The sequence below is a fragment of the Ictidomys tridecemlineatus genome, chromosome 3 (assembly GCF_052094955.1).
Source record: "Ictidomys tridecemlineatus isolate mIctTri1 chromosome 3, mIctTri1.hap1, whole genome shotgun sequence".
Classification (NCBI taxonomy): domain Eukaryota; kingdom Metazoa; phylum Chordata; class Mammalia; order Rodentia; family Sciuridae; genus Ictidomys; species Ictidomys tridecemlineatus.
The window spans coordinates 14,722,897-14,737,831 of record NC_135479.1 but is presented as its reverse complement, the minus strand read 5'-3'; the positions used below and the strand labels follow the sequence as shown (position 1 = coordinate 14,737,831).

At 53.7% G+C, this 14,935-nt stretch overlaps 1 protein-coding gene and 1 long non-coding RNA gene across 2 annotated transcripts in view; one reads left to right on the top strand and one right to left on the bottom strand.

Moving 5' to 3' along the window:
• Window positions 1-14,935, bottom strand: part of Scn4a (sodium voltage-gated channel alpha subunit 4) — a 28,854-nt gene that overhangs the window by 10,369 nt on the left and 3,550 nt on the right. The window contains exons 7-14 of the mRNA XM_021728410.3: window positions 14,112-14,175; window positions 13,734-13,875; window positions 12,484-12,693; window positions 11,737-11,890; window positions 9,701-9,939; window positions 7,616-7,789; window positions 6,480-6,836; window positions 1,266-1,754 (exon numbers count right to left, since the gene is read on the bottom strand). Of these exons, the coding sequence (XP_021584085.2) occupies window positions 1,266-1,754; window positions 6,480-6,836; window positions 7,616-7,789; window positions 9,701-9,939; window positions 11,737-11,890; window positions 12,484-12,693; window positions 13,734-13,875; window positions 14,112-14,175 (1,829 nt within the window). The remainder of the gene's footprint in view (window positions 1-1,265; window positions 1,755-6,479; window positions 6,837-7,615; window positions 7,790-9,700; window positions 9,940-11,736; window positions 11,891-12,483; window positions 12,694-13,733; window positions 13,876-14,111; window positions 14,176-14,935) is intronic.
• LOC144376012 (uncharacterized) lies at window positions 556-2,062 on the top strand. Its single transcript, XR_013436003.1, has 3 exons — window positions 556-1,361; window positions 1,461-1,745; window positions 1,844-2,062. It is a non-coding gene; the product is annotated as an uncharacterized LOC144376012 (long non-coding RNA).

Genomic DNA, 14,935 nt, shown 5'->3' with positions numbered 1-14,935 from the left:
CCCGCTTCCCAGTCCTGCCCTGACTCTGCGAGGAGACCCTTCATGGCTGGGCATGAGGCCCCTGAGGAGGAAGACCAATTGGGCAGCTTGGTGGAGGACAGTGACCAGAAAACCCCAGATGGTGGTTCTTGTCCCCAGCCGGCAGAAAAGGAAACTGAGGCACAGAGGACTAGGCCTGTGCACCCACAGAGCTGCCGGGCCTGCCCAGCTTCCACAATCCCCCTGGGAACCATGTCTGTCCCCCTTTAAAGAGTCCTCAGGCCCCCTCCCCTCCCAGAGCCTTGGACCCAGCCCTCTCCCGCCCCTCCCCCACCAAGTTCCTCCTACCGGGGTTGAGGCCGGTGCCACATTTCCCAGGGTATTTATAGCTCGGCAGGCACTCGGCCCCCTGGTAAGTCAGCGTGCCACATATTTGGGGTGAATAAGGAGTCAAGAGCTTTGAGGGCAAAGTTCGCTAGGCTCCCGCCTCCAGCCAGCCAGGGCTGGTGGTGTGGGGTGGGGTGGGCAGGGCCTGGCCTTGCTCCTGGGTTAGTCTTTTCCCTGCCATGGCTGGAGAACAGGTGAGGGCGGCTCAGAGTCAGCTCCCCTGGAAGGTCCAAGGCAGGGTCCCAGCCTCCACAGCAGAGACCACGACCTCGCTCCAGTCCCTTCCTACCGTCACCAGACAGAGACAGGACTAGGGGGCAACTTAGCCCAGCAGCAAGAGCCCTGCCTGGACCGGCGGGTGGAGTGTCAGGGCTCCTGCCCTGAGGCTGTGTGATAGCTCTCTGCTGTCCTGTCCCCAACTCCCCTTGACCCTCTGGCTCCTCTGCTCAGAGACCTTGACCTAGATCTGGCAGGTTCCTTGGCCAGATGGGAGGCTGGGTCCAACCTTAGGTAGGGTCTAAGCAGAAATAGATGATTGTATCAAGCACTTGGCAGGGGCTTTAAGCCCATGCGGGTATTTAGGAGGGGCTTCTTCGGCCCAAGTCCTGGAACAAAGGTGCCAAAGGTAAGAGCATCCTGTCCAGGAGCGCCACCTGCTGGTGCGAGGGCCCAGGTAGCGTTTTGCCTGGCCTAGCATCAGAGTCACATCAATGAGGATAAAACAGTCACCATTTACACAGCGCTTTCTAAGTGCTCTGTGCATAGCATGTCATGGGATGCTTACAACCAGCCATGGTCTGGGAACCATCACCCCCATTTTACAGATGGAGCAACTGAGGACAGAAGAGGACCTGTGATTTGGTCCACGACCCCGCCAGCAGGGCCCTGGATGGGCTCACCTTGACATCCTCAGGCTCTGAGAAGGTGTCGGTCTCCTCCTCGGTGGGCATCTCCAGGTCAGACTCCTCGGAGGCGATGGGCACCTGGATGGTCAGGTAGGGGTTGTTGATGAAGTTGAGGTGGTCCAGCTCGATGCTGGAGGGAGGGCCGTCCGCCAGGCCCATGTGGTTCAGGATGTGATTGTCCTTCTTCAGGTCCTTGTCCCCCTCCTCGGGTGGTGGCTCCTTCTTCTCATCCCTGGGGGCACCTTCCCCGGCCTCGCCAGCCTGCTCAGCGCCTCCGAGCTCCCCGATGCTGAGAATGATCTCCTTGGGGCTCAGGATCTTGCCGTGCAGCAGCCCCAGGAGGAAGGTCTTGGCGAAGCTGATGCCCCACTTGATCCGCGCGATGGCGATCTGCAGGTTGTTCATCTCGCCGTCTTCGTCTGAGGCCGCCAGGCTGTCGGCGCTGAAGGAGCTCAGCAGGAGGGCCAGGAACAGGTTCAGAACCTGGGAGACAGGCGTTGGGGGAGCCTCAGGCCAGCCTGCGAGTCCCTGGGGGCTCCACCCTCACCACCAAGGGGAGCTCCTGTCTACAGGTCAGACCAGCCACACGCTGGGCATTTGGAAGGACGTCCCCTAATGGAATCTCACAGCGGCTCCTGGAGGGAGGGCTGCCAAGATCATCCCCATCTTGCAGATATGGAAACTGAGGCTTGTGCCTGTGAGAGGACTCTGCTGCCATGGCAGGTCTGGAGAGGTACACTGGGGGACAGGGACTCTGCACGGGTCTGTCCTCTACCTCTACTGTCAGGGGCTGGAGATGGGGCTCAAGTCTCACGTTTCTAGGAAACAATCTTGGAGCTTTCTTTTCCTCATCTGTTAAGTGGGACTTTTAACAGACGCTGGGTTTTGTCCCCTGTTGCTCTGGAAAGAACATTTGGCCTGCTACTTACTCCTTCCTCCACTTGGGGCTCCCTACCACACCTATTCCTATTTCCCTTCCTCCTTTCCTATTGATGGGGACCTAGAGGCTACTACTACTGGCCACCTCTTGTCCTCTCCCCACATTTTATTTTCTAGCGGAAAATTACTGAACCCCTGCCACTGTTGGTGAGTAAGTGGCCTCAGGGAGCCCAAAGCCTAGTGGAGACGGACGTTTGATCAGAAAAATACAGGGTGGGTTTGGTGGCAATAGAGACTGGTGTGTACAGGCTTTGAAATGATGCTGAATCCCAGTTTACTAGCTGTGTGTCCTAAGGCAAGCTGCTTCACTGCTCTGTGCCTGTTTACTTATCTGTGTACCTATTACTATGATTCCAGTAATCCTCACAATGTTGTGATGATTAAAAGATCAATACAAGTAAGTGCTCAAAACATATTGGTTGTTATTATATGAGCAATAATAGAAAGCTCTACATGGTATAGGGAAGAGCATGATTAATTTGGCCAGTTCAATGTTTTACAGATGAGGAAACAGAGTCCCAGAGGTAGAGTGGTTTGCCCTAGGACACACAGCATAGTCTTTTTTTTTTAAGAGACAGAGAATTTTAATATTTATTTTTTAGTTTTCGGCGGACACAACATCTTTGTTTTGTATGTGGTGCTGAGGATCGAACCCGGGCCGCACGCATGCCAGGCGAGCGCGCTACCGCTTGAGCCACATCCCCAGCCCCCACAGCATAGTCTTGACTAACACCCAGGTTTCCAGTCACAATTTATAGAGCACCATTTGCTTAGACTACAATGTGAATGATTTCTCCAGAAGTTTGCAAAGCAATGACCTTGCCTCCCCCCACATCCCTGGTGCCTGGGCAGTGGAGGAAGGTGACACTGGCTGGGGTGGGAGGTCCTGGCTGTTGTCCACCAGAGGCAGAGCCAGGTTCTTACTGTCTGGGGCCTGGGGCTTGTCACTGTGTGAGTGGATAAGAGGGAATCTATGCCCTTGACCGTCTTCCCCGCGTGCTGGCTTGACCAACGTCCTCCAAGGGTTTTCAGGATCATCTTAACTACCATGTCAGCACAGTATCTTTAAAGAATACATTAAAATCCCCTTTGAAAGAGTGTGCTGGGGGGATTTCCACCCCTGTGCCACGTCCTCCCGCTCCCTCTCCTCTCTGCCTGAGCCCACCACCCACATTTATTGGTCCTTTTCTCCCTCTCTCAGGGGGAGGCGTCCAGTTGCCAGAAACACATCTGAGATGGGAATTAGCTGCTCTCTGGGTCAGCAGGGTTTGCACACGGCTCCTGCCTGGGACAGAAATAGCCTCCTCGGGCAAGGGGGAGGGGAGAGGGGAGGGGGACAGAGGTCACGTTCCCCGGGGGGCTCTGTGGGGTGGGTCATCTGTGACCTAGTCACTTCCTCTTCTTCACAGTAACCCAGGGGAAGTGACCAAGTGTCAGGGATGCAAGGGGCACGGGTCCCCACAGTCCCTGGCAGGGTGCCCTGGCGCCCTCTGGTAGACACCTGCTTCTCTGAGGCCTGGGGGTGTGCTAGGAGGGGACAGTGCCCAAGGAGCTGACCGTGCCGCCTCCTGGGCAGCTTCACTCCTTCTGAGCAATCTGGGAGAGCCACAGAGCTGGGCTGAAAAAGAGAGAGAGTGGGGGAGATGGGGAGAGAGACGGGGGTGACAGTCCCCGGAGGGGACGGTGCAGTGGCTGTAGGCCCTAGAGCCAGGCTACTTGGGCTCAAACCCTGTACTTCTCACTAATCACCTCCTTGAGCCTTTGCCTCCTCCTCTACGTAACAGATAAAGCCGTCCATCCTCCATAGGAGCCGTGAGTACAGGCGAATGGACAGCTCTGGGCGCTACCACTGAGCATGCTCAGTGTGCCGGCTAGGTGCTGAGCAAGTGCGCGTCACAGCTGGTATCATGGTCATCATTATCACTATTGCTGCTCTTACTGCATCCTGGTTACTGGAGTCACAGACCCAGGCTCTTGTCCTAATTCAGTTTCTTTTTTCTTTCTTACTTTCTTTGTTTTTGGTACTGGGGATTGAACCCAGGGGCACTTTAACACTGAGCTACGTCTCAGCCCTTTATATATATATGTGTGTGTGTGTGTGTGTGTGTATATATATATATATATATATATATATATATATATATATATATATATATATATATATTTTAGACAGGGCCTTGCTAAGGGCTCCACTACGTTGCTGAGGCTGGCTTCAAACTTGCAGTCCTCCTCCCTCAGCTTCCCGAGTCTCCAGGGTTATGTAGGTGAGCGCACCCAGCGGGGCCCAGTTTCTCATTGCTGTGTGGCTCTGGGCAGCGCCACCTCCAGGACGTGGAGGCAGCACTGCAGCGCTGCCCATCTCAGGGTGTTGAGAAGACTAGGAATAATGCACAGAAAGCCCTTGTGCACAGGTTTGCAGAGGGCAGGAAGGTTATGCCAATAACTAGTGCCCTAAGCAACTTAGCAAGGCACTGTCTCAAAATAATAAAAAAAAAAAAAGGGCAGGGGTGTCTCATTAATTTTAGAAGTTATCAGCTTAATTACAATGATTAACACAAAACCACCTGCTTGTAACTTCTGACTTCCCCTGGCCTGGTGGGCCAAGTACTTTGCAAAGCACTGAGACCTGTCATGTAACCTGCAGGACCACTGCCATTAGCATTCCCATTTCCAGATGAGAAAACTAAGGCCCCAAAGAGGTTAAATTTCTTGTTCAAGACTTCCCAGTCAGCAAGTGGCAAAAGGGGGATGAGAAATATAGTTTGGGGTTTTTTGTTTGGTTGGTTTTTTTTTGGTACTTGGGATTGAACCCAGGGGCACTTGACCACTGAGCCACATCCCCAGCCCTATTTTGTATTTTATTTAGAGACAGGGTCTCATTGAATTGCTTAGCACCTTGCTTTTGCTGAAGCTGGCTTTGAACTCGTGATCCTCCTGCCTCAGCCTCCTGAGCCACTGGGATTACAGGTGTGAGAAATGTTTTTGAGTGTCCACTCATAGAGACAGAAACCCCCCAGACTCTCTCCAGGCATCTGTAGCCCTTAAATGTACATTCAGAAACTTCTACTCAGAGCCGGTGACCCACCCCACCCAATCCTGCCCCAAAGTTCAACCCAGGCACCTTCCCTGTCTCTCTCCATTCACTCAGGTGCACGTGCCCCTCAGGGACAGCAGTCTGGGTTCTTCTCTGTAGCTGTCCCACACTCTGCTCCTCCAGCAGAGGTGACACCCCTCCCCCATCCGCCCCTGCCCCCTGCCGGAGCTCAGTGATATCCGAGAACGCTGACCCAGCAGCTCAAGGATTCCACAGGTCTTTTTGGAATGTGGGGACGTGCATGCGTCTGCTACCCCATTGCCCAGGGCAGTGCCAGCCACCATAGGGGGCAGCTGGGCACAGCAGTATGGGGCTCTGAGGGTGTAACCCCAGAAAGGGAAGGATTTGGGATGAGCAGGGTAAGGAGAGATGCCTCCACAGGCCCTGGCCACAGAATTGGTGTCCAGCTGGACTATGGACCCTGCCCTTCACCTTGCCACACCTCCTCCCCTGCACAGCTCCCAGCCCAGTCCTGAACCACAGGAAGGGGTGGGATGGATGGAGTTTATGTCACCTCTGGAGTCTCCCAATGCCAGGCTCTAATTCTGTTTTCCAGAGCTCAGGAACAGAGGAGAATAAGAGGGTAGGAGAAGGCCGAGAGGCTGGGGTCCTGGTCACCCCATGCTTGGTTATACTATGTCCACTAGTGAGGCCAATCTTCCCAGAGGCCCCTTGAGGTACCTATTATTTTCTTCTATGTGACAGTTAGGAAACCCAGCCTGACTGGTGAGTGGTCACTGGCTGAAGGTTACACACAGGATGCCCAGAGAGCTGGGACAGTAACACGGGTCTGCCTGACTCATTGGTGTTACTCAAAATACTAACAGCCTACAGCACCATCCCTGGATGGAGCCTGGAGCTTGTCTGGAATTCAGATTCCCAGGCTCGGGCCCAGGCTGCTGAATCAGATTCTCCAGGGGAGGGGCCAGGAATCTATGTTTTAGAAACTCCAGGTAATACTTAAGCAGTTTAAAATTTGAGGCTTGCTGGGTGAAGCCATATAAAATTGCCATTTCAGGGGTGTGGGGAATAGAAGATAGAAAACATCACAGCAATTTCCTAAGATCTATCTATCATCAACAAGGTCCTCCAAAGACAGCCTTGTAAAGGCACTGGACACCCTTTGCACCCTTCCTGGGTGAGGGTGGGGAAGCTCCCCAGCCAGTCTCACTCACCACCAGGTTGCCGATGACCATGACCATGAGGAAGACGGTGAGGCACATGGGCTGGCCGGCCACCTCCATGCAATCCCACATGGTCTCGATCCACTCCCCACACAGGATGCGGAAGACGATGAGGAAGGAGTGGAAGAAATCGTGCATGTGCCAGCGGGGCAGGCTACAGTCGGCAGCGATCTTGCACACGCACTCTTTGTAACTCTTGCCAAACAGCTGCATGCCCACCACGGCGAAGATGAACACGATGATGGCCAGCACCAGCGTCAGGTTGCCCAGCGCCCCCACGGAATTGCCGATGATCTTGATGAGCATGTTGAGCGTCGGCCACGACTTGGCCAGCTTGAAAACCCGCAGCTATCGGGCATGGGGAGGACAAGGGCAAATGAGGCCCGGTGACAAGTGGCCCAACCCCAGAGCCCCCGCCTCAGCTGCAAGAACAATTCCAAGTAGCCTGAAGCCCCACCCCTTAGTGATCGGAGGCCTCTTTGCCTCCTGGTTAAATGGGACTACTCATGTTCTACCGCTTCCTGATGTTAGTATATTAAAAAGAGAAAAAAGCCCTTACCTGTTAAGGATACAAAGCATTTTACTAGTGACATTTTATGTCAACATTTGCTTTAACATACTTCCGCTGCCAATAAAAACTAGAGAAGCGGGTGAAATAAGAATTGTAGAATGTGGTAGGTACTTGGAGGTTCATTTTCCTTTGTCTGTATTTTTGGATGCAGGGAAGTTCCCATAATAAAGTTAAAAAAAAAATAATATAAGGGGCTGGGGTTGTGGCTCCATGGTAGAGCCTTTGCTTAGCATGTGTGAGGTTCTGGGTTCGATTCTCAGCACTGCATAGAAATAAATAAAATAAAGGTCTATTGACAACTAAAAAATAAAAAAATAAATAATAATATAAGTATCCTTTATGGGATTGTCCTAGAGTCACCCAATGTCAGCTCTTGGGGTTGTCAGTTTGGTAGCCCCAGAACTGTGTGATAAGGAGGGAGGGATCCCTGGCTCCCTGTTCACAGGTAAGAAACGTTCCTGGGCAGGGGAGGGGCGCCTCATTTCCAATCTTCTGGCTTCCTGAAGTTTCTCCTCCCACCCCCTCCACAGTCCCTGGCCCTGTAGTTCTCTCGTACCAGTCGGAAGGAGCGGAGCACAGACAGCCCCTGCACGTTGGCCAGGCCCAGCTCCACCAGGCTGAGGGTGACGATGAAACTGTCGAAGATGTTCCAGCCCTGCTGGAAATACTCGTAGGGGTCCATGGCGATCAGCTTCAGTACCATCTCAGCCGTGAAGATGCCTGTGAAGACCTAGGGGGAGGGGGAGGCCCTGTCACAAGGCTTCAGGGAGCACAGGGCCTTTGGAATCTCCTAGCCACTCCCATCTCCTGGAAGAGGCTCTGTGGATTGAGGGGAGAGGTCCAGAGCCTTAAGGGGGAAGGGAGTGGTACCTGTGGCCCATACGTGTGTATGTCAGGGTTTTGTTTGTTTGTTTGTTTGTTTGTTTTTGGTATTAGGGATCAAACCTAGAGGCACTTTACCACTGAGCTATAACCCCATCCCTTTTAAACAAAAATATTGATAGTTGAGGATAGGAAAGGTAGCAGAATACAATAGTCACTAATATGGCATTATGTAAAAATGTGGATGTGTAACCGATATGATTCTGCAATCTGTATTTGGGGTAAAAATGGGAGTTCATAACCCACTTGAATCTAATGTGTGAAATATGATATGTCAAGAGCTTTGTAATGTTTTGAACAACCAATAAAAAAAATAAACAAAAATATTATTTTGAGACAAGGTCTTGCTAAGTTGCCCAGGCTGGCCTTGAACTTGTGATCCTCCTGCTTCAGCCTCCAGAGTGGTTGGGATTACAGGCAGGCGCCACCATGCCTGGCTGGGATCCCTATCGCCACAGAGTTGGCAGGGAACATCACACTCATCCCACAGATGAGCAAATAAGGTTCAGCCAGGTCAGCAACCAGCAGCCAGTTCTTAGGGTGCTGAGTTCAGGTTCTTTCCTTTATGCCCTAATCCTATCTACTGGATCCAGTCCCAGGACTTAGCAAATCTTGGTGGACTCAGGGTCTAGGGGAAAAAAAATCAATTGGGGGAGGTCAGAGCTGCTTCCCCAACCTTGGAATAGGAGCCTGAGGGCTGCATAGCCCTGAAAACTCCCTGGACCTGGTCCCCCTGCTATTGGGCACCAGCTGCCCTGGGTCTAGAGTCTGCATGGGTACATGCTGAGCCCCTCCCAGGGGCTGCCCCTGGCCACAGCAGGTGTCCAGACATTAGCACAGGGGTTGGGCAGGCAGGCGGGCCCTGACCATCATGCACACCCCAGCAGCTGTGCCATGAATCTAGGGCACGCCCTTACCCCTCTGGCCCTGCCTGACCATGCTGCCTCATACATCTCCATGGGAGAGATGTGCCTGGCCCTGAGGGCCTGATTCTTGTGCCACCCAGCCAGTCTTGGTCATGCCCAGGGCCCATATCTCACTCTCCCTGAGTTGGCCTCCCTTTTGGGGTGGGAAGAACACCTTGACAAATGCCACCCTGGAAAAATTGTGAAGGGGATGGGGAAGGGTGGGTAGGGCTAGAGGAGGCAGCGGCTTTCCCTTTGTCAGGCTCCACTGGGGCTGGCAATGAGGTGATAATGCTCCTAATGGGCAGGGATAAGCGGGTGGATCAGGGCATGTCAACAATAGCGGAGCAGCAAAGAGCTGGAGAGGGGAGCAGCAGGGCCAGGCTGGCGATATGGGGGAGTGGGTGGGAACAAGTCCCTGAAGCGCTCAGGGTGAGCTGAGGCCTTTTGGGCCTGGATTTGCGTGGCTATATGCCACATCCCCAGGTCCCTAGGTCCCTTTCAGGCCCATGCCAATCTCAGGAACTGGAGAACTTTTTATCCAACTAAGGCTTCCATCTCCACACCCCCACTCCCATCCTACTTCCAGAGCAAGGCCTGGATCCCTGACCCTAGGAATTCTGATCTCCATGAATTCAGAGCCTCACCCAGCTCTCCCTGTCCCTGAATGCCTTGAAATCCATATTCTACACCCCACACATCACCCCAGGTACCTCCCCATACGCATCTTATCCCCATATACTAGGAAAACCCTATCTGTCCCCAGATGCCCCCCTAATAGTGCCCCATATTTCCAGACAGCCCCACTGGGTCCTGCCCGCTAATGACCACCCTCCCCTTTGGCCTCTCCCTACCAGGTTTCCCACAGAAAGCACGTTGTCGAAGTGCTCCGTCATGGGGTAGTGCTCCATGGCCATGAAGAGGGTGTTGAGCACGATGCAGATGGTGATGCCCAGGTCCACGAAGGGGTCCATGACGATCACGTGGATGATATGCTTGAACTTCACCCACGGGGTGCAGCAGTTCCATATGAGCACTTTGTGCGCGCACTTGTACCACCATGGTGGGCACTTCTGGTGGGCCTCCTCCAGCTCTGCGAGAGGGGTTTTAACAGGGGCCTGACGAAGATTCTCCCACTGGCGCGCCCCTTCCTGCCTCCACTAGCCCTTGGGACCCCCCCCTCCCAAGCCCCACCCCTTAACGCTCCACATCTCAACATTCCAGCGGGTTGGCAAGGCCTAAGCCAAACCTTAAAATCCCCATCCTCTATGTTGGAGAGACCCCACCCTCAACTGGCCTTCTCCAAGCCCCGCCTCACACCTCGTCACTCCCGAAGCCCCACCCACATGACCACACCCTCGGATCAGGCCTCTTAGAACTCCCTCCAGGCCCCACCCCTGCGAGCTCTTTCAAGTCCCGCCCCCTCAGCACGCCCCGCCCCGCCCCGCCCCGCCCCTCAGGGAGCTCGGGCAGGACCTCAGCTCTCTGCCCTGTGCCCAAGGCTGCCATTCTGGCAGGAGAGACGCCCAGAGAAGAGGGAACCCTGGCCCACCAAAGTCTGGGGACCAGACTGAGACTCCCTCAGGGCTCTCCCTCCCCACTGCCGGTAAAGTCGGCCCTGCAGGAGTGTCCTCAGCCAGATCCTCCTTTCCCTCCAGAGTGGCTTTCTGAAAACAGCCCCTGTTCTTGCAGCCCCAAAGCCAAGAGGCTCTGTCCTCTGTAAGGACCAGGGGATGAAGGTGCTCCTCCTCCTGGTCTCTGTGACCAATGGGAGCTGCCTTGGCCTAGGTATGATCTCACTGACTCATATTATTAATGCCACCGATTTTGTAGATTAAGGAAAGGGACTGGAGAGGGTGGTAGCCCCTTGGAGATCCTGGGTGCAACCCCAACTGTACCGAGGAATGAGAAACCTGTCTCTCAGAGACAGCAGTGGATTCTAGTCTGTTGGTGACCTCCCTCACCTACATGTCCACCCCTAGGCCACTGTAGTGCCCCAGCATCTGAGGCTGGAAACTCATGGTGAAGGTCCCAGCAAGAGCAGGGGCCAGCTCTGTCTGTCCTGCATTCCCTGGTCCATTCTCTGGCACACAGTCACCTGGATGCATCATGCAAGGTCACGCAAGGTGAGATGATATGTACCTTCTAAGGGCTTGCAAAGTCCTGTAATCTCACTCCCCCCACCACACACACCTTTCTAACTCCCCACTTGTAGCCCAGGCAGGCTGGCCTGGAGAGGGACCAGCTTCCTTCTCTGGGTGAGACTTTCTTTCTTGTGTCGATTCTCTTTTCTTTATTTCCTCCTTTCTTCCTGCTTTCTATTGTTCTTCCCGCCCTCCTTCCCTCCTTCCTTTCTTCCCTCTCATTCATCTACACTCCTGTCTCTTTCCATTCAGGAATCTTTCAGCACATCCATCCATCCATCCACTATCCACCATCCATCATCTTTCCATCCATCTCTCATTTTGATATCTTTATTCTCCTCCCAGGTCCTGGGTGTGGTACAGGGATTGGGGGAATCTCTGATTTTACTATGGGAATTTGATGTTGACCTTTAACTTTTATCCAGAGAACGCTGGAAGAGCAGGCTCTTCAGTTTCCGGAACACAGGGCCTTCCTGGTTAGTATTATTAGCCTGTCCTTCCCCGTTGCCTTGGCAGCCCCCAAGGTCCTCCCGGAAGCCCCTGGTTCCCGCAGCAGCTTGGCCTTGTAGCCACAACTTGGCCAGGTTAAGACAGAACTATATTTATCACAGTTTATTTCCTCAATGCCAATATTAAATTACTGTCCTGAAGCTGGGTCTAGTCAGGCTGCACCCTGCCCTCAGGAGGCTAAATGGCCTAGGGGTAGGGCAGACAGGGCAGGGGGAATTGGGGTACAGGGCACTCACCCTCCATAGCATCAGAGATACCACTGTCTGCGCTGCAGCTCGGCCTCGGCGGCCCCTTCTCTCCTGGCGATGTGTCCAGGCTGCCATTGCAGGCCTGACTGTGAGCCGGGTCCCCGTCTGCCTCCACACCTTCCAGAGCCTGGGTGGCCTTGGCCTGTAGACCAGCAAGGGTGACGGGTGTGAAGCCCAACTCTGAGCCAGGGGATGGATCATTGACTCTCAGAGCCTCTTGTCAAGTCCTTTAAGATGACAGCCCCTCTTCTTGGCCTGTCTCAAACCTAGCAGGTGGGAAAGGGGCCAACTTTGGTGGTGGTGAGATGACAGGGTAAGGACCAAGCGACTGAGGACCCAAACCCTGAATACCCTCTACTTTCAGAGGCCCTGACTGAACCTACACTTCATGAGATTGAGAAAATGGACAGCGACTCTCTGCAGCCACCTGGGGACCCTGCCTCTCCTCAGCATAGACCCAGAGAGAAGCATGAAGCCGTATGTCTTTGAGCTGGACGAAACCTTAGGTTTCACAAGAACAAACTCCTTGCTGTGGATGGGGAAACTGGGGCATTGAGCAGAGAAATACTCTTTCTACTGCCTAGATGGCACCCATCCCACCTGGGCACCTGGGACTTCTACTCCTCCTGTCTGCAACCCCTACCCCCTGCCCTCCCACCCCCTCAGCCAGCAGCCAAGCAGCCCTGGCTGAAGGCAAGGGGAACCCTGGGTCTGGGCCCCTCCCTGGGTTGACACCTTTTCTAACTCCTCCTGGTGCTTTTTTAATTTCTCGAGCATCTGCTGAAACTCCTCCTCTTTCTCCTGATCCTCAGCCAGGGTGGCCTCGTTCTGCTCGGCATACGCCATGGCCACCACCGCCAGGATCAGATTGATGAGGTAGAAAGAGCCCAGGAAGATGATGACCACAAAGAAGATCATGTAGGTCTTGCCGGCCGCTCGAAGGGTCTGAGGGTGGGGAGAGAAGGAGAGAGGGGGTCTGGTGGCACCCTCCCTCACACGCCCATTGCCCAGACCCATAAGCAGAGGGTGTCCCTTGCAGAGCCTGGGGGTTTGCGGGCCTTTGAGTCAGAGGATGGCCATCCTTGGCAGGCTAAGCCACATTCTGGGGAACTCCGAAATATATACATGGGATCCAGGTGATCCCAGTGACCTGACAGAGACCCCTGAGGACCCTAGTCAGGCATCCTGAGGTCAGAGTCAGGAAAAATAGTGAACCTGGGCTTTGGGGCCCGGTTGAGTCCTACCTTTGCCAAAGAGCCTGATACTTAGTAAGTGCTCAGTAAATACTAGTTGCTATAATCACTGTTATTATTAATATCACCAGGGATCAGAAGGCAACCCTCTTGCCCTGCAAACTGTAGACATTAAATACAGGTGTCCTTCTGTATCCACAGGGATTAGTTCCAGGGTCCCCCAGATACCAAAATCTGCAGGTGCTTGAGTCCTGTATATAAAATGGCCTGGTATTTGCATCTAACCTAGACACATCTTCCCTGTGCTTTAAATAATTTCCAGGTTACTTCTAATATTACATCTAATGCAAACGAAGTGCTTTGTGAAGAGTGTCATACAGTATTATTCAGGATATAATGTCACAAAATTTTTTTGTACATGTTCAGCACAGACACAATTTTTTTTTTTCCTCAAATATTTGGATCTGTGGTTGGTTGAATCCACAGAGGTGAAACCTGAGGCTACGGAGGGTCAACTGTGATGGTGGGGGCAGAGCTGCCCTACTGCTTTCTACGAGGCCTGGGACTTCCTGGGCCTGAGCTGGTGCCAGACCCAGCCCCCAGCTCATGCAGCCCAGGTGGGGAATGAAGATAGGCTGCTGTGTGGCTCCGAGAGCTTTTAGGGGCACTGACAGGGTCCCATGGAGGAGATGGCCCAGCTGAGGATGTGGCCATCCTGCGGTAGGCCCTGCGCGGCCCTGAGGAGGCAGTGGAGATGGAGGGCTGTGGATGTGGGGCTGGGGGCAGCTGTACCAGCTGGAAGAGGTTCTCCCAGTAGTCCTGTGTCATGAGGCGGAAGAGAGCCAGGAAGGCCCAGCTGAAAGTGTCATAGCTGGTGTAGCCATAGTTGGGGTTCCGCCCAGCCTTGATGCACTCGTAACCCTGGGGGCAGTGCCTAGGGATAGGATGGGGGACTGGCTTTAGGAAGGAGAACTCCAGCTAGGGACAGATTGAGGACCCCAAGGGAAAAATATCCCTTGGTCCTGCCTGTGTCCCCCAAACAGGAGGGTCTTCCACCCATGCCCAAGGATTTTCCTTCTGTTCCCATGCACCCCACATCCTAGTCCCTAATCATCCCTCATCTCCAAGGACTCCTGGGGCTCCTTTTCCCCACCCCTGGACATCACTCACCCAGCATCACTGCTGTTCCCACAGAGCAGAGCATCATTGGCATCCTTCAGGAAGTAGTAGTTTGCTTCGGAAGTCAGAGAAGGCACATCACCCACATGGACGCACGCAGGTGCATGCACCCATTCCACACCCACGGGCATGTCCATATGCATCCCATACACCAGAGAGGTTCCCTGGGGACCCCTCTCCCTCTTTTGAGTACAGCCCTGAGTTCCAATGTCCCCGGGGGGTAGATCACACAGAGGCCAACTCCATGCAGGGTCTTCTGGGTGCCTAGTTACAGTCAGGATTCAGCAGGGACACAGGGAGAGCCATAAGGGACATGTGTGTATGTGTGTGTGCAAGAGCAAGGGGCTGCCAGGAACCTGCACAGGACCCTGAGGGAAAGTGGGGTTAGAACCCAGGGTGCAGGTGAGGAAAGGGCTCCTTCTCCAACATGCAGGAAGACGCTGTGGGAGAGTGGCTGTGAGGGTGTGGGACTCACGTCAAGGATGGGTATGTGACAGGAGGAAGGTATTTGGGTGCCTGATGGTGACCTGCCAGGATGGGAGCCCCAAGTGTGATGAAGGAGACCTGAGTGCACAGGTTAAGGACCTGTCACTTTGTATAGAGAGAAACTCAGGATTTTAAAAGCAGTTTGCCGTTTATTGTCATAGCAACCCATTGAAGCATTGTCATCTAAATTTTCTAGGCAAGGATTCTGAGTGCTGGAAGTCACAGTGGGTGATAAGTGATGATTAAGATCAGGCTGGGGCTGTAGCTCAGTGGTAGAGCACTTGCCTAGCATGTGTGAGGCACTGGCTTTGATCCTCACCATTACATAA